This window comes from Armigeres subalbatus, chromosome 2, assembly GCF_024139115.2.
Source record: "Armigeres subalbatus isolate Guangzhou_Male chromosome 2, GZ_Asu_2, whole genome shotgun sequence".
Classification (NCBI taxonomy): domain Eukaryota; kingdom Metazoa; phylum Arthropoda; class Insecta; order Diptera; family Culicidae; genus Armigeres; species Armigeres subalbatus.
Window position 1 is genome coordinate 451,352,281 of NC_085140.1, and position 19,343 is coordinate 451,371,623.

Below are 19,343 nucleotides of genomic sequence, written 5' to 3' on the forward strand. Positions count from 1 at the left end.
TTCCGGAATTTCCTACAGAAATTCCTGTAGCAATACTTTCAGAAATTCTTCCAGGTATTCCAACGAAAATTCCATACCCTCGACTCCCGTAATTTCGCCTTCAGGAAGTTCCGAAATTCTTGAATTTCTCTGAGTATTTCTCCAAGAGTTTCTTCGAAATTTCTTCCAGGGATTCTTTCTTTCTCCTTTAAATTTTTTTTCAGGAATTCTTTTAGAAATTCCATTGGAATTCCTACGGAAAATTCTTCGGAAATACCTACGGAAATTGTTCCAGTAAACCTTACGAAATACCGTTAGAATAATTCCTTTGGATTTTTTTTTAAATATTTCTTCTGAAATTGCTCCAGGAATTTCTGCAGAAATTGAAATTCCTTCGAACTATTTTTTTCAAGAATTTCCTCCAGCAATTATTTCCGGAATTTCTTAAAGAAATTCATTCAGTATACCTTAAAAAATCCCTTTGGAAACTCTAGGAAGAAATTCTAAGAGTTCTCATGATTTTTTCAGAACTTCATACAGGAATTCTGTCGTATTTTTTTAATTCCTTCGGGCATTCCTCCGGAAATTTTATTAAAAATTCTTTGAGAACTTCGGACATTCCTGTAAAAATGTTTTTCAATAATCACTTCTGAAATTAATTTTCCTTAGGTATTTCCGAAAAAAAATCAAGTAACTTCAAAGGAATTTCTAAAAGCATCCCTGAAGTTTTAAAAAGATATAGGTATATAATAGGGTGGCTCAAAAAACACTTTTTCGAATTTTTTGATGGGCCGTCCTCTTATTCGGTTCTATTTCATGCCCTGATGCTCTGGTCAAAATTTCAGCCAAATCGGTCAACGTTTGAGCGGTGCTAAACTCGTTGGAAGTTTATATGAAAAAATGTATGCCGAAACATCCAAAAACAGTGATTTGCAGTTGGAAGGCACAATTTACGATCAGGAACCATGATACTTCCCTAGCAGCACACATGTTCTACCTAGGTTACTGCAACTCATATGAGACCAGATTCAGTCACAATCAAGTTGCTGCAACTATTTTTGCATGAAATGTGCTACTCGGGTTATTCAGTTCTTGTAGAATTAAATACAGAATGTTATGCTGAAAACCGCGAGAAGATTAGAGTTTATTAGGCAAAGATATTAGCATTTTACTGGAGTGTTGTAGGGGTGAATTTATTTCTTTTCAAGGGTAAAATAATCGAAATTTGCCTAAACCCCACTTCAGAGAAATGTTAATAACTTAGCCGGGCAAACTTAGCGGTTTTCAGCATAACATTCTGTATTAAATTCTTCAGGATCTGAATAAGTATCATAGTTCTTCATCGTCAGTTGTGCCATCCAACTGCGATTCACTGTTTTTGGATGTTTCTGCATACATTTTTCCATATAACTTCCAACGAGTTTAGCACCGCCCAAACGTTGACCGATTTGGCTGAAATTTTGTCCAGAGCATCAAGGCATCAAATAGAACCGAATAAGAGGGCGGTGTAGTATCGGTTACATGGTCAACTAAATATGTTTAATTAATAATTGAATTCATCATAGTAGGCATATGAATAAAGGCGCACTTTCTGTATTACTGGATTACGAACTAGTTGCGTTTTATTAAAACTCCGTTACTTCAGTTGGCGACGAGGAGAAAATCGGCCGAATTGTGGTATTTGAAGCGATTTCAGTAGAGTGAATTGAAAGGTGCATGGTGATTTGTGAATAAAGGAATTATTTGACTATTCAATCACAGGTAAGGTTTCTTACTTACATGAAATGCTCGATAAAATGCGCGGAAATTCGAGTAAGAAGGATGAATGGAATCAGTGCATTTAAATGGAAATTTAAAATACAAGCCAAAAAAAAAAAATGTTGATTCTGTTACCATGGTAACACTGCTTTGATGTATGCGACAGGCGAAGTTCACATATTTTTTTCAGTGGGGTTTGAAATGTCATCAAGGACAACAGAATGGAAAAAACGGGAAAAACAGTTACTTTGTTATTGAGGTGTCAATTAGTAATAGAACCGTAAATAACGGTGATCTACAATAGGTACCGGAGCTGCGATTTTAATAAATAGGTATGTGACTATTGAACTGTGTGTGCTAGCAGAATGACGGCAACTGTGTGCCTATTAGAAAAACAAACTGGGAGATATCAGGAGAATGAAATTATGTGCTAGTTGGTGGAAGACAAGTGACCCTGAGGAGAGCAACTGTGTGCTACAGGGAGAACGGCAACTGTGTGCCTTATTGGAGAGCAACTGTGTGCTACTTGGAGGAGAGCAACTGTGTGCTACAGAGAGAACGGCAACCGTGTGCCTTTTAGAGAGCAACTGTGTGCTACAGGGAGGACGGCAACTGTGTGCCTTTTTGAGGAGCAACCGTGTGTTATTGGTAGAGTTAAAATAAATGAGCTATGGTTGATAATAATGATAAGCAATATTAGTTTACTAAATCATGAGTGCGAGTTAAAAGAGGTGGCACATTTTTTTTTATTAATTATTACTGTTATTGTAACATACCTTTGACTGATGAAAATATTGAAGTGAAATGAAAAGAATCAATAAAATGGAAAATGCCGGGGTCCCCAAATTTAAAATATTATGTGAAATAAATTATTGATGTATTCGGAGATATTATTTTTTAATTTATTTTTAAGTCACTATTCCGTTCATCCTTCCAAAAAAAAAAGAAGTTCTATGGCTATGTTTTAATCGGGGATTGGAAACTTTCATAGGATGGATTCTTCAATGCATCGCGTTAAACCGTTTGTGTTCGGAGCTGATAGATCTCAGTTACCAATCGCGTGGCAGAAATGGAAGCGTGAACAGATTAGAATTTTTGGGTCATGAGCTTTCAGCAGAAGGTATTAAACCGATACGGAGCAGAGTTTTGGCGCTTCAACAATGCCGTGAACCGGCTAATGCAGCAGAGCTAAGAAGTTTCCTCGGATTAGTGACTTATGTAGGCAGATTCATTCCTCATTTGGCTACCAAAACTGATCCACTTCGTGTTCTGCTAAGAACAGGTAACAAGTTTGAATGGACGAACAAGCAGAAATTGGCATTCGAGGAGATTAAGCGTTCCATTTGTAGTATCAACCACGTTGGTTTTTTCAATGCCAAGGACAAAACTATTTTAATAACCGATGCTAGTCCTTGTGGCTTGGGAGCAGTTCTGCTGCAAGAAAACATACACGGAGAGCAAAGAACAATAGCTTACGCCAGCAAATCGTTAACAGATTTGGAGCGAAAATATTACCAAACAGAAAAAGAGGCTTTGGGCATAGTATGGGCAGTCGATCGTTTCAACTTATATCTGCAAGGGACCCGCTTCAAGCTAATAACTGACTGTAAACCTCTTTCATTCTTATTCAGTCCTCGGTCGAAACCTTCTGCTCGTTTGGAAAGATGGGTACTACGGTTACAATCATACAGTTACGACATTGTTTACGAGCCAGGTGCCAGGCTGATGCACTGTCAAGACTTTCCCTATCAGATCCCCAGCCTTTTGATGCTGATAATGAGAATTATGTGCATTTCATCGCAAAGGTTTCAACACCTGTTGCTATCCAACTTGAAGATATTAAGAAAAAGTCCAGAGAAGACGAGACAATTAGTAATGTGATTCAGGCACTAGACGGGAATGATTGGACGCAATTGGCATCGCGTTTCAAACCTTATGCTACTGAGCTATGTGTACTGGAGGATCTTCTGCTCCGGGGGGATCGAATCGTCATTCCAAAGTCGTTACAGAATAACGTTTTACAGCTGGCCCATGAGGGACATCCTGGAATGGTGGTAATGAAAAGACGGCTGAGACAAAAAGTATGGTGGCCAAACATGGACAAGGAAACAGAAAAGTATGTTAAACAGTGCAAAGAATGCACTCTTGTTTCTTCTCTCTCCCCACCAGAACCACTGATCCGGTCTAAAATGCCTGATAGACCGTGGACTCACATTGCGGTTGATTTCATGGGCCCACTGCCTTCAGGACATAATTTATTAGTGCTCGTTGATTATTATAGCCGTTTTGTAGAAGTAATAGTTATGCGAGAAATTACTGCTAAATTAACAATTCAGGCGCTACACGAAACTTTTTGCCGGTACGGTATTCCAGAATCCATGAAAACTGACAATGGGCCACAGTTCGTCAGCGAGGCACTGAGTCGTTTCAGCACGGAATTTGGAATTGAATTGATCAAAACTTCCCCATATTGGCCCCAAGCTAACGGAGAAGTGGAACGGACGAATAGAGCCCTTAAGAAGCGTTTGCAAATAAGCCAGGAAACACCACACTCAGATTGGAAGTGGGATTTGCGAATGTATCTTCTCATGTACAACTCAACTCCACACTCTACAACAGGAGTAGCCCCGTCCGCTTTGATGTTTGGGAGAGTGCTGCGTGACAAGCTTCCTAATATGCCATCGATTGGTAACCAGCTAACTGAGGAAATTACGGATAGAGATCGTGAACGAAAACTAAAAGGTTCTGAATATACAGACCATCGCCGACATGCGAAGCCGAGTGGAATAAATATTGGTGATACAGTGGTTGCCAAACGCGTCAGCCAAGAGAATAAGCTTTCAAGCAATTTCAGCCCCGAGGAGTTGGAAGTGATTTACCGAAATGGATCTGACGTTACTTTGCGATCTAAAGAATCTGGCAGGACATTCCATCGAAATGTTACTCATCTGAAGCAGATTGCCTCTCAAATTGAAAATCAGGAAACACCACAGGAGCCTACGGGAACATCGGTCATGGAGGATGAATCATTGGTAACATCAAAACGGTCACAGACAAGCTTAAGTCAGCACATGGGGTCGGTTCCAGCGGCAACAAGTTCTAGTTCAATAGTTACATTGCAAAGACCTCATCGAATTTATCGTCAGCCAGAATATCTAAATGACTATCGTTTGGATACAGTTCAAGACATTCAAGAAGAAGAGGAAGTGTAGTATCGGTTACATGGTCAACTAAATATGTTTAATTAATAATTGAATTCATCATAGTAGGCATATGAATAAAGGCGCACTTTCTGTATTACTGGATTACGAACTAGTTGCGTTTTATTTAAACTCCGTTACTTCAGGCGGCCCATCAAAAAAATTGAAATAAGTTTTTCCCATACTAATTAGAGCCACCCTAAACATAAACTACTTTTTGATACCATAATAGTAACTTTTTTTTTGCATTGATAATTAGATTTATTTTTATAAATATAAAACATCATTGGAAATTTTGGAAGATTTAGCTTTATTTAGCGGTAAATCATCGAGTTGCAACAGCATCCAAATGAAATTTTCTCGCAAGCAGCAGACTATCGTTAGGTTGCAGCTGGTAGTTGGAAAGACGCATTATCAAAAGTGAATCTGTCCTTTTCAGGTCCATCAGTTTACACAAGCGAGGATTGATTTGTCAGTAATTTCAGTCAAAGTACAAACCACAACCGGGCTACGTAATGGTGTGTTGATATCCTGGAAGGAGTGACAAACAAAGCTCTGGTCTTCCTTCTGATATTGCTAGAGTACGGGGATGCGAACTGGTTGATTGCCTAGGACAGTGTGGGCTCTGTTAAATTATGAAAAGCTGCATGTATCAGCAAGCAGGCCCCAATAAAGCGACCGCGTGCCACCCAAAGCACGCTAGTCTAGTTTTGGAGTGGAGGGCTTCAATCAAACCTGAATGACCCATGTTAGCGGCAGTCTAAAATAGCGTCTGAGTCGTAGCGGGCAGCTGAACAAGGTACTCCTAAGATGACAGCCCCATCACAATGCTTGGTATCGCAGCCCTGGTAAGGCGGCATACCGAAAAACCAAGACACAATCCCGGAAAATGAAATCAAAAATACCGGATTGAACAATCGGCAAAGAGCAGCAGTGGCTGCTAGGTGGAAGAAGCACTTCGAGTTATTGTTGAATGAAAAACCGGATAGAGAGGACACTAACAGAATCAGGATTGAGGATGATGGACCAGCAGTGGAGCCACCACCGCTAGACGATATGAGAAAGGCTGTTCTAGAGCTAAAGAACGGTAAGGCCGCTGGAAAGGACGGAGTCCCGTGCCGAGAAAGACCTTTGAGATGGTTTGATGGTCTCATATGTTCTACAATAAAGGGCAAATACTCGATTGTGATAATTATCGAGGAATAACACTCCTTAATACCGCTTATAAGCTAATCTCCTGAAGCAGGCTGCGCGTTTGCGGAGTCCGTTGTCGGCGAATATCAAAGCGGTTTTCGAGAAGGACGATCAACAACAAACCAGATGCCTACTCTGCGACAAATCCTTGAAATAAACCGGGAATACAACTTGTAGACTCATCATCTGTTTGTAGATTTTAAGGCAGCGACCATCAGGTAGGTACAAATCACAAGCCTAATGAATTTAGTTCAATGATATCAAGGGCATCAGTATCGGTCCCAGCAGCTTACCATCAGCGTCAATAAACCAATATAATATTTCAAAATTGAATATTTTACCCTTTATGGAATCCTACGTTCAATTAGTGGTCGAGTCTGGAATACGACCATCTACATTTACTTCAGAAAGTTATGGCTTATATCGATTTTTTCCACAATCCCTTGAAGTTTTTAAATTGGTTTCAGTAAAAGGCAGGGTTTGAATCCCAAGGAGAATGAGAAAATCTGTGAGTTATCATGTCGTAATACACTCTCGATAGGTAGCATACCGTGAGAGACGTTTTTCGGTAGCTGTTACGATAATGAACTGATTTGGGGGCTAAAATATATGATAAATTTCTTTTAATAAGCTCCAATTGCGGGGGCGGTTCTGATGATGCATTTCAACTTGTTTTACACAGCTGTGCAAAAAAAAAAATTTGGTCCTCAACATAAAATGAGCAAAGCGTTTTATGGAACCCCCACGGTGGGGGCCGCCTATCCGAATCATTTTTTTTCCAACTTGTATACAAGTGTGATAGTTTTGTTTTCATGGCTTGTTATGATTCGAAGAGGTTTTTGCCTCTCTTTTATCGTTGTTCGTTATCTATTGAGAGCGGTTTTTGCAAACCCTGGAAAAAGCTGAAATCTCCCTTAAATTTTACCATTCTGATGTGTTTTTCTTATGTTTTGCCTTTCTCGTATACTAAGTATACGGTAAAGGCTATATGATCGCTCCAAAAACAAACTTTTTATAGAAAGCCCGGAGACCCATAGTGTTATATACCAATCGACTCAGTTCGACGAATTGAGGTGATGTCTGTGTGTGTGTGTGTGTGTGTGTGTGTGTGTGTGTGTGTGTGTGTGTGTGTGTGTGTGTGTGTGTGTGTGTGTGTGCGCACAAAACGACGCAAAAATGTCACTCGATTTTCGGGCACTTATCCTCAACCGATTTGCTCGCAACAAATTGCATTCGACGCAGAATCCTTTCCCATTGTTTCCTATTGAAAATTGGCCAGGTCGGACTATGGGATCGGAAGTTATGGCCAAAATACAAATTTATACGTAAAAATCGCGTAAAAAATGTCACTTATTTTTCGGGCACTTATCCTCAATCGATTTGCTCGCAACAAATTGCATTCGACGCAGAATCCTTTCCCATTGTTTCCTATTGAAAATTGGCCAGGTCGAACTATGGGATTGGAAGTAATGGCCAAAATACAAATTTAAACGTAAAAATCGCGTAAAAAATGTCACTTATTTTTCGGGCACTTATCCTCAACCGATTTGCTCGCAACAGATTGCATTCGACGCAGAATCCTTTCCCATTGTTTCCTATTGAAAATTGGCCAGATCGGACTATGGGATCGGAAGTTATGGCCAAAATACCACTTTTTTACCCTTCTTACACCCTAAGAAGGGTATAAAGATCGCTTGAAAAACCGACTTTTTATCTGAGGCTCGGAGACCCAAGTCGTATATACCAATCAACTCAGCTCGACGAACTGAGCACATGTATGTATGTGTGTGTGTGCGTGTGTGCGTGTGTGCGTATGTGTGTGCGTTACAAAAATCTCACATCAAGATCTCAGCCGTCCGTGGACCGATTTGCACGATTTTAACACTAAACGAAAGCTATGACTTTGTCATTGTACGAGTTCATTTTTTTTTTGCAATCGGACATTTGGTTCCAGAGATATGTGAGAAATACGAACATGAAGTGCATTTTCAGAAAACTAACAGAATAATGTCACATGAATATCTCAGCCGTCTGTAAACCAATTTGCATGATTTTATATTTAAACGAAAGCTATGACTTTGCCATTGAACCCTTTGTATTTTGTTTTTGCAATTAGACATTGGGTTCCGGAGATATCTCTGAAATACGAACATAAAGCATTAGACGTATCAACTTCACACATTGGTAAAATATGTCCCAACAAGATCTCAATCGTCCTTGGACCGATTTGTGCGATTTTATCTTTAAACGAAAGCTATGTTTTTGTCAATGGACTCATTAATTTTTTTCTGCAATCGGAAATTCGGTTTCAGAGATATCTGTGAAATACGAATATGAGACATATTTTCAGACTACTAATGAAAAATTGTCACACCAATATCTCAGCCGTCTATGACCCGATTTGAACCCTTTTGGGCTTAAACAGAAGCTGTAATATTGCCATTTAAGGCGGCAAATCAAATCTGCAGTATTTTTCTATTTTTTAAAAATTGTTAAATTTCCAGAAATATTCCTTTATTCCTTATTTTGAAATCGATAAAAGCATGATAATATCAGTTATTTTATATTCAATTGAAGGTCATATGCATAGAAATTGTAATATGCACTGGGCACACACAACCATTCAAAAGTGTAAGAAGGGTTGCGTTCACTGTAGGTGGATTAAGTCGGGTTTTTAATAGAAAAATCACAAAAAAATGTCACCTATTTTTCGGACACCTAGGGAGTGAGTGCTAGTAATGGACCCCTTAACGACTAAAATTTACTTCAGTCGCTCCGCTAGAGCGAGCCTTTTGACAAATTGTAGTTCTGCTGCACCAGATGACAAGCAACAGGTACCAGCATCGTGTTTCGTACATAAAACTAGCCAAAACATTCATTTTTACCAATAAAGAAAGCATTTTAAAATAATGTAGCTAGCGGGCCTCACGCATACCAGGAATGACAATATTATGAAACTAAGATGAACCTCCGATCTGTTTTCACAGGGTTCTAGTACTAACCATCCCCTTTCAGGAAAGCATGCGATCAAAATATTCTATCGGTGAAAATTTAAGAAAATTAGATTTCAAGATTTTGCAGGGGTTAGATATATAGGTTGAGATAGGAAAAAAATGTCGAAATTTAATTTAGCATAATTTTTCGTGAAATAACTCAGTGTTAGCTTAAAAAGGATTGTATTCATCCCCATTATTTCCTAATGAAAATACGCCATACGTCACGTCGGACTATGGGCTTGAAAGTTATGGCCAAAATAATAATGTGTAGAAAAATCACTTTTCTGGCATCTATACTCATCCGATGTACTCGAAACAAATTGCTTCGACGTGAAATTTTAAATTGGGTAGAAACGGATTAAAAAATTAGAATCTATCTACCTATCAGTGATATTTTGTACCTTTCTTGTGTGCTTTTTAACTCTTACAAAGGCACGAGAAAGGCATCATCACTGGCACTACTATGTGAAGCGCTTTACACTGACCGAGACAATGTAAATATGTAATATGAGCTTTCATATTTTAAAAACGATAACTACTAGAGCAAGAGGGAATACATTTAAAACACTCTAATATCCAATACCTTCAACTGCAATGATCTATGGTTTGTGAGAGCTTTGCATATAACGGAAATAACCAGAAATAGTAACTCAACCATGTTCTACGAATATCAAATGCATGTTAATTCAGTTATTATAATACGGATATACTGCCGTTCTACGCATAATTGTTCCATGTACACGGGAAATCTCAGCAAACATGAGACAGATATGCGTATGACGGTATTATTGTACACAATAACAGCATGGTTGAGGTATTTATCATCCTATCAACACAATTCAGACCAATTTGGTCACAGCAACTTTCATATGAATTAATAAAGTCGGGTCATAGTCATTGTAACCTATCTATGAAGATTATGAGAGAGAGCCTAAGTTAGCTCTACTCAAATGGGCTTTTCCCTGCTCCTAAATAAATAAATAAAATAAAATTATCATTTATTAATATTACGTTATTATATACGTACCGTAATCCGGGGGAACATTGATCAGCGGGGTAACATTGATCAGTTGAACCATTTTCAAAAGATGAATAAAGTATTACTTTCTGTTATTACGATTACTTATTATGAGTTAGGTATTTTAATCTTGACTAAATTTGCTACCGAATAATATAATCTCCACTAGAATTTGCATTTAATTTTTGCCATAGTTTGAAAAATAAAATCAACATCATTTTGTTAACTCACAGTAAGCTGCCAAAAAAGCACTCAAAACAAGCATAATAACAAAAATTGAGATCGTACCTACAATTGGGTGATAAGTAATCTTATTTTCTTGGTTTATACATATGTTTTGTTCCAAAATTTTGATTTTTATTGTTGAAAACCAGATAATTCACCTAGCGGTCATGAGGCCTTACTCGAAACAATCAATACGCTTCGCCTCAGTATAAGGATTTCAAAAGTAATTGCCTACCTTAAGGCGTTTACAAACGCTTGCTTTATAGACGTAACAAAGTGAAATGATTGATGATCAAAGTTACCCCAAATTGGAAATTCGAAAAACTAGACAAAACAGATTTTTAAAACAATTTTATAATTATCAAATAATCAAGAACAATAGCCTCAAACGTTCTACACGTAGCAGTACTCGTTTTAAAAATATGAAAAAAGCAATTATTTAATTTACGGAGGAAATATTTACAAAACATTGAAAAAATTGATCAATGATACCCCGGATTACGGTATGTATGTTATTATCTCTTGCTCTGGTATTGGTTAGATTTTCAGGACTTTAAGACTCACTGAATAATCTTTATCAGTTGCCAGGTGCCATAGAAATGTGAAATTAGTAATTGCCAAATTTGCTCACCAAATGAAAAAAAAAAATATAAGCAACAACGGTCATACTATTTTTGCTGTGGATACAACTTGTGTTCAAAAAACATAAAATGGCATTCTTGTCGAATCTGGAAGCAACTATTGGATAGTCAGAAGTAATTATTATCTTGAAAATGTCTAAATAGTCATCGAGTCGCATAACTATAAAGTTTGATACCCATAAATATTAACATATGTAATTTCGTTCGTTAGCAATTTGGTTATATTCCCTGAACCAATTGTCACAATTCCGAAGCACCGAAAACCGAGTGGCTATTGAATCTCACGGTCTAGAAAATCTCAACGTAGTCATCGTCTTAGGGGCAAGCAAAAGTAAATGCGATGCGACGCGACTCACATAAAAGAATAACAAGCATTATCAATGAGCTGTCAAATTCCTCTGCGTCGCATCGCTCGTCGCGTTTACTATGGCTTTCCCCTTAAACAAAATAAAAAATACCATACCCAATCCGTATTTGCATGGTTCCGATTGATTCCAAAACTAATCAATTTCCCCAACATATTCTGAGGAAGCCAGTCCACATTATGATAATGAAAATCTCTATAATCATCGACTTGAACAACGACTTTCCATGATTTCGATTGTCAATTCGTTCATATTCCCTTAATCAATTACACGGAAACGACCAAATATCTGAGAATTCCTTGCGGATTATCGACATATAGCCCACATTGGACTAGTGCTAGTTCCTGAAGAAGGCATAAACAATATCCAAAGCTTACGTCTGAAATAATGAAACGCATCAGTGGAATAAATGCATTTTCTAACCTCGGAATTCCGGAATACCTTCGCTATCTTCAGACCGATATGAAATTTCATCTGAGGTAAAACCTAGAAAAAATTTAGCATCCAATGTTTTCATTTTTTTCAAAAGTGAATTATTTCACGAAAAGTTATGCTAATTTGAATTTCGACAATTTTCTTCCTATCTCAACCTTTATGTCTCACCCCTGTAAAATCTTAAAATCTAATTTTCTTACGTTTTCACCGATAGAATATTTTGATCGAATGATTTCCTGAAACGGGATGATTATTACTAGAACCCTGTGAAAACAGATCGGAGGTTCATCTTAGTTTCATAATATTGTCATTCCTGGTATGCGTGGGCCTATTATGGCCACCCCCGGGTCCATAATACGCAACGTCGGGTTTGTTTATATACGTATAATGGTCCCCCATTTGATTTATATGTTCCATTCCCACATGTTCCTGATGCCTATTATGGACCCCCCTTTGTGTGCTAGTAATGGACCCTTTGGCGTATGTGCATTTACAGATTAGTTAATTTAACTAAATTCCTACTACCCAGGCCATAACAAATGTATGGAACTGCTGTCCTGTTACATGGAGCAACTCCATCCGACGGAAGCTTGCAGAAAATAGTCGATTCCAGCGTTTAATTTGAGATTTTGTTCAGGGGTCCATTATACGCACAGGGTCCATTACTAGCGCTCTCTGCCTAACCTCGATGGAGTTACACGCAACAATTTGCAGTCGACGCAGGTACCTGTTCCATTTTTTACTGTTGAAAATTGGCCAGATCAAAATATGGGATCGGAAGTTATGGCCGAAACACCATTTTTGCCTTTGGTCTACAAAGTAAACAAAAAGGCTATATGTTCGCTCCAAAACCAAACTTTTACCTGTAGACCCATAGTGTTATATACCAATCGACTCAGCTCGATGAACTGAGATGATGTCTCTGTGTGTGTATGTATGTGTGTGCGCGCACCAAAATTGCGAAAAGTTTAGCTCACTTTTTTGGTACTTATCCTCAACCGATTTACTTGCTACAAATTCCATTCGACGCGGGATCCTGTCTGTGTAGAGTAAGCCACCAACATGCGATGCTCTCCTGCATTATATACTCTGTCAGCTTGCTAGGTACATATGAGTACCGGCGGAGTACATGGACAAGAGCCTAATGGCAAGTCATCAGTGTAAGCCAAGCTGTCCGTCAGGTAAGAAGTGTATCAAGAACGCAGTGGGTGATTTCCTGGTGCAGTTTAAGGCCACACATTTTGGCGACCGTGACAGGACAGGAAATCACCCACTGTGTAAAGTGCGGGTTTCATAAAGCCAACGCCAAAAAAAAAATCGTGAAAGAACGAAAATTTATTGAAAAGATGGCGGATTTAGAAGATCGCCCCAAAAGAGCAGCGCGTTTTGAGGACCGCAATGCGTGAAACGAAAGATACTCCATGTTGGCTAGAGAGGCCAATTTGGAGGACCGCACAGTTGCAAAGTTATGTGTGTTTTGAGGACCACAGAGAAAAAAATGATATATGAACAAAAAAAATGGAAAAAGCGCGTCTTGAGGACCGCATATGTTGACAAGTTTGAGCATGTTGGAAGAAAAAGAATATGCGTGTTTTGAGGACCGCAAATCGTAGAAAAAAAGCGCGTCTTGAGGACCGCAAAGCGCAGACAAAGCGTGTCTTGAGGACAGCAGAGCGCAGACAAAGCGGGTCTTGAGGACCACAAATCGTAAAAGTAAAAGCGCGTCTTGAGGACCGCATATATGTCGATCTAAAATGGTCGCGAATTTAATTTATTTTGAATTGCACATGTCAATTAAAAAGTGATTCGCACAGATGACGAAAAAGTGCATAAGGTACGTCAGCTCATGAGCTGAAAAAAAAAAAAAAAAACAAACGAAAACCTTCGAACGATTGAAGAGCTCGAGGTTCATAATGAGTGAATAATACAGAATATAAATAAGTAAGCGCGAGGAAGAGAGATAAAGCTACAGACTGTTTTCTGCACTATTAACCTTTTCCGTGTCCGTCAACTCAAGTGAGAAAGCGAACTAGCCATATATAGCTCTTCACCGGTGACGCCAACTCTCTCTATGAGTACACACGAGTATGCGTGTTTTTTTATCAAGCTCTTTTTCTACGAACAAGTTGCTGTTGAAACATTTCAATTATGTACGACTATGATGTGCACACATACTGATATAAACGAAAAATGAAAATGCAGGAAAGAACGCACATATCAATAGGATGACGAAAATATAGAACAAAAAAAAACATTTGTGTGCGTGTGAGCATCAATTTGTGCGCCAAAATTTGATTTCAAATTATTTTCAGACACGACGTTACATTCTGTTGCTTTTGTTGCGAGGGAGCGTTCCTAGTTGAAGAGCTTGAGTTTGAGAGACATAACAGTTGAATATAGTTAGTGATTTATCAGGACACTAGAAAGGACCTGCATTCAATATTGCATCTAAAGGTAATTAGTTAAACCGAAAAATTAAAGTAATCAATACTCAGATTAGCACAGTGTTTTTGATAAACATAATTTTATTTCTGCTGATAGAAATAACATTTATCCAAAATGTCTGGTACTGGAAAATACGTTCGTGCGCCACGCCATGCATCCGTGAGTGAGAACGGCGATTCTTCTGGTGATGAAATTGAGGTCGGGCGGTTTGTACGTGCCCCGCTTGTTCATTCTTCTATGGCAGAAATCGAGGATGATGACCAATATGCTCACTACTCATCCAGAACGGATTACAAGAAAAGGCTGGAGGCGAGGGTGTTGGAACTAGAAAGCGTCATCAATAATCTGAAGGATAAACAACGCGGTTCTCGAAGCGAACCTACGGATTGTGAGACAAGTCCACCGGCCATCCCATACATTGCTCCTTTGACCGACCCTAGCATCACACCTTCTGTGCCATCCACCAGTGGCGGTAACGTACGATGGGAAAACATTAAGCCATTTCCGAAAGGTGTGCCAGCTACCAAAATGTGGGAAGCATGGATCCGCTTCTTGGAGGATTTCGAGATGGCGGTTTCACTTTCGAACCTCAAAGACCCAAGGCGGCGTATCGAGCTCCTCCTACTGTCGATGGGTGATGAGCTGAAAAGCATTGTGCGAGCGGCGAAGCTGAGACCCACCAACGATGATGATGATTGTTATAACCATTTGGTTTATAACATCGATCAATACCTCAAGGCCTTGACCGATCCGGCGGCAGAACACGAAGACTTCTCCAAAATGTGTCAGGAAGAAAGTGAATCCACGGTGAAATTTCATGCTCGGCTAACAGAGAAGGTGCTGCTATGCGACTATAGTCCGATGGATCAGGAGCGATTCGTCCGAACGCAACTCTTGAGAGGCCTCCGGAATCAGGAGGTAAAGAAGATGGCACGAACATATGGACATGACTCCAACACTATAGTCCAAGCAGCGACACGAGCTGAAGCGTTCCAATCCGAATTTTCGATTTCTGGCTCCGAGACGAATGTTTTAGCAGTAAGCAGTAAAGGGTACTGGACCATGCAAGGTCAGCGCAAGCGACAGTCAGCATTACATCACGCGTCGGGAAATCTGACGAAGAATTTTAAATACGAAAGGTCGTCGGATAACCAGCAGAACTTGAGCCGTCGTTACAGATGTCCCAGATGCCACAGGCCTGGTCACAAAGATAGGGTTTGTCCAGCGCTAAGCAAAACATGCAATTCCTGCGGCCAGCGAGGCCATTTCGCCGTAGCATGCCGAGTAGGTCGTATAAGCACGCTGAAGGACAAATGTTCAGAGATTCCTGTGGAAGAAGATCGAAAGGAACAGGTAAAACAGTCATAATGTATAATATACAAATGAATAAAGATGAATTTATTATGGAGTAATTATGTTGCGTTCTTTTTATAGTTTATCAATGCTCTATCAATCCAAGATGTTCTTGTGGACTGCCGTATCGGCTCGTCAAGCCCGATCAAATTTCTGATTGATAGCGGAGCAGACGTAAATGTTATAGGAGGGGTAGACTGGCATAAGTTGGAGCAACAAGCTGCTTTGGATACAATCACACTTCTGCGTAAACCAGTTTCTCAGTGCACCGATATTCGAGCATATGCAACGGACAAGCCAATGCAGATAAAACACTGCTTCCGTGCTGAAATAGAAGCAGTCGGATTGATGAAGCCGATAGTTATGGCTGACTTTGTAGTCGTAGAAGAAGGTAGAAGGTCCCTGCTGGGTAGAGCTACGGCCGGTGAAATGGAGTTATTGAAGGTCGGCGAAATGGTAAATACTTGCGAGAAATTATCAGCGTTCCCAAAAGTACCTGGCGTAAGAATCAGATTTAGTATCGATCCTACTGTTCTGCCAGTTCGGAATGCCTATTATAATATCCCAGCCGCCTATCGGGAGGAAGCTCGTCGGCGACTCGAACAAATGGAAACACGAGGAATCATTGAGAGGGTAATTTCAGCTCCTCAATGGATCAGTAGTATGTCCGCTGTGCCGAAGGGCAAGACAGACTTCCGTTTGGTGGTGAATATGAGGGCGCCAAATAAGGCCATCAAACGGGAGTATTTTCGGTTGCCGCTCATCGATGAGATGAAAGTCAAGTTGCATGGAGCTAGATTTTTCACTAAGCTCGATCTATCAGATGCATTTTATCATCTGGAGCTAAGTGAAGAATCGCGCGAGCTGACTACGTTCCTGGCAGAGAACGGAATGTTCCGCTTCACACGCCTAATGTTTGGCGTCAATTGCGCACCAGAGGTGTTCCAACGCGAGATGTCGCGCATTCTGAAGGACGTTGAGAACAAAATAGTGTACATCGACGACATACTACTATTTGCAGATTCCCTTGAGCAGCTTAGAGCAACAGTTACTCATGTTTTGAAAGTGTTGAGGTCTAATAACCTTACCTTAAATACGTCGAAGTGCGAGTTTGATCGATCACGACTTATCTTCTTGGGACACGAAGTCAGCGAAAAGGGTTTCAATATCGACGCGTCTAAAGTAAAGGATATCCAGACATTTCGACACCCAACTACGTGTTCGGAGCTTCGAAGTTTTCTTGGACTTGCATCTTTTGTAAGTCCGCATATCAAAAACTTCGCCGAAATATCTGCTCCCTTGTGGTCGGTTTCAACAGCGCTAAAATGGAGTTGGGGGGATGAGCAGCAGAACGCTTTCGAGCTCGTGAAACAACGCATTATTGATTCGACTACTGCATTGGGGTTCTTTTCGGAGTCAGATAAAACAATATTATATACCGATGCCTCTCCGAACGCATTAGGAGCCGTGTTGGTTCAGGAGAACGATGAAGGAATCTCGCGAATTATCAGTTTCGCCTCCAAATCTTTAACGGTAACCGAGAAAAAGTATGCGCAAAATCAACGTGAAGCGCTGAGCGCAGTTTGGGCGGTGGAGCATTTCTCCTACTTCTTGCTGGGCAGATATTTCATTTTGCGGACAGACGCTCAAGGGATGACGTTTATTTTGAGTAGATCTCGAGAAGAATCCAAAAGAGCATTAACGAGAGCTGATGGTTGGGCTTTGCGCCTCAGCCCATACAACTATGATGTTGAGTATATTAGAGGACATGATAATATCGCGGATCCATCATCGAGGCTGTATCGCGGAGAAGATGAAGCATTTAATGAAGAGCTAAGCCCATGGGAAGTCTGTCACTTGGAACCACGTAATATTGAATTTCTAACTGAAAATGAAATTCGGGAATGCACGGAGAAAGACGACACCTTGGTACAGGTAATTCATCTTGTCCGATATAATTTAGGCTAACATAAATTCAATTATTTCTCTCACACATGTAGGTAAGTCGTGCCTTGGAAACAGAAATATGGCCAAGAAACTTAATGAGATTCAAATCCATTGCAAACGACTTAGTTTTCGTTGATGGAATTCTCGTAAAAAAGGGTTGTATCGTGATACCTGAGAATCTTCGTGAAAGAACCCTGGATATAGCTCACGCTGGTCATCCACTAGAGGCTAAATTGAAAAGCATACTACGTAAGCGCGTATGGTGGCCGGGCATGCCTACTGATGCAGAAAACTGGGTGAAGTCTTGTGTTGTCTGTGCAGTGAATGGCCGTCCGCAAAAGCCCCCACCAATGCAAAGGAGCTTTGCCCCAAAGGGAGTATGGGAAACTATCGCCGTTGACTTCAACGGGCCATATATGAAGCTGGGAGGTATATCTATCCTGGTAATAATTGACCTAAGATCTAGATATGCGATTGCTCGTCCAGTAAAATCAACGAAGTTCGAGTATACCAGAGCAGTGTTCGACTCAGTATTTGAAAGGGAAGGTTTCCCCAGGGCCATAAAGTCGGACAATGGTCCGCCATTCAACGGCGAGGACTATACGAAATATTGCTCTGAACGAGGTATACAAACGGTATTTTCAACGCCATTCTATCCTCAACAAAACGGCTTGGTAGAAGGATTTATGAAAATTATAAATAAAGCTATGTCTGTCGCATTATCAGCAGGAACAAACTATCAAAAAGAATTGCAAGCAGCCGTACAGGCCTACAATGCAGCAGACCACAGCATAACAAAAATGCCACCAGAGGAAGTATTGGTCGGCCGAAAAATTAAGCGCGGGCTTCCGCTTCTGGATTACGGTAGGATTTTTCATGATGAACAATTATTGGACGTTAGAGATCGTGAGGCCAAACTGCTTTCAAAGCGACGAGAGGATACGCGACGTGGAGCTAAAGAGAATAAAGTGAAACCTGGACATACCGTTATTGTAGAACGCCAATCACGCACTAAAGGCGATAGCCGCTTCAGCTCTAAACGGTACACGGTTACGGAGGAGCGAAACGGTCATTTGGTCCTGTGTGATGCGGAGGGGCAGCTGCTCAGGCGTCACGTTTCACAAACCAAAAAAGTCGGGGACTGGCGTGGAGAAAAGTCGGTTGAAGCTCCAAGAAGGGATTCCGATTCCATAAATCCTGCTGGAGAGAGTCACCACGATCGTCCTCAGAGGGAAAAACGTCTTCCTTCTTACCTATCCGAGTACGCCCTAACAGTTGAGCAGTGACAATAGAAGATAATGAATAATGTAGTAATTTGTTTATCTTTCATTTATTCAATATACCTGTATTAATATCCATTATTCTAAGTATGTTCATCATTAAAAGCTGCTTGATTCGTTTTCACTTCGAGGCTTGGTTCTTGAATTATTCTTGAGAAAAACGCGTCCAGCTGGTTCGGATTTACTTGGAAAAATGTGTTGATCATGTCAATATTTCCATGGCTTACTAGGTTTGATTCCAAAATTTTTGCACGTTTGATTAGGAAAATCTGACATGGGGAAAATGTCACAGCTTGCCAAGTTTTTTTTCAATATTTGTTATTTAATATATTAAATTTATACTTTATACTAGTTTTTCAAACCGGGAAAGGAGGAGGATGTGTAGAGTAAGCCACCAACATGCGATGCTCTCCTGCATTATATACTCTGTCAGCTTGCTAGGTACATATGAGTACCGGCGGAGTACATGGACAAGAGCCTAATGGCAAGTCATGAGTGTGAGCCAAG

At 40.1% G+C, this 19,343-nt stretch overlaps 1 protein-coding gene across 1 annotated transcript; it reads left to right on the forward strand.

The window, feature by feature from the left end:
• Positions 1–14,245: 14,245 nt before the first annotated feature.
• On the forward strand, positions 14,246–18,842 carry LOC134210450 (uncharacterized protein K02A2.6-like). Its single transcript, XM_062686495.1, has 4 exons — positions 14,246–14,265; positions 14,317–15,609; positions 15,691–17,544; positions 17,610–18,842. The coding sequence occupies exons 2-4, from the start codon at positions 14,371–14,373 to the stop codon at positions 18,840–18,842; spliced, it is 4,326 nt and encodes a 1,441-aa protein (XP_062542479.1). The 5' UTR covers positions 14,246–14,265; positions 14,317–14,370.
• The last annotated feature ends 501 nt before the right edge of the window (positions 18,843–19,343 follow it).

Excerpts from the sequence above, each read along its gene's own strand:
- LOC134210450 (XM_062686495.1), top strand. The coding sequence starts at position 14,371 with ATGTCTGGTACTGGAAAATACGTTCGTGCGCCACGCCATGCATCCGTG. Across the intron at positions 15,610-15,690 it reads AAGAAGATCGAAAGGAACAG|TTTATCAATGCTCTATCAAT; the intron begins GTAAAACAGTCA and ends TTCTTTTTATAG. Across the intron at positions 17,545-17,609 it reads AAGACGACACCTTGGTACAG|GTAAGTCGTGCCTTGGAAAC; the intron begins GTAATTCATCTT and ends TCACACATGTAG.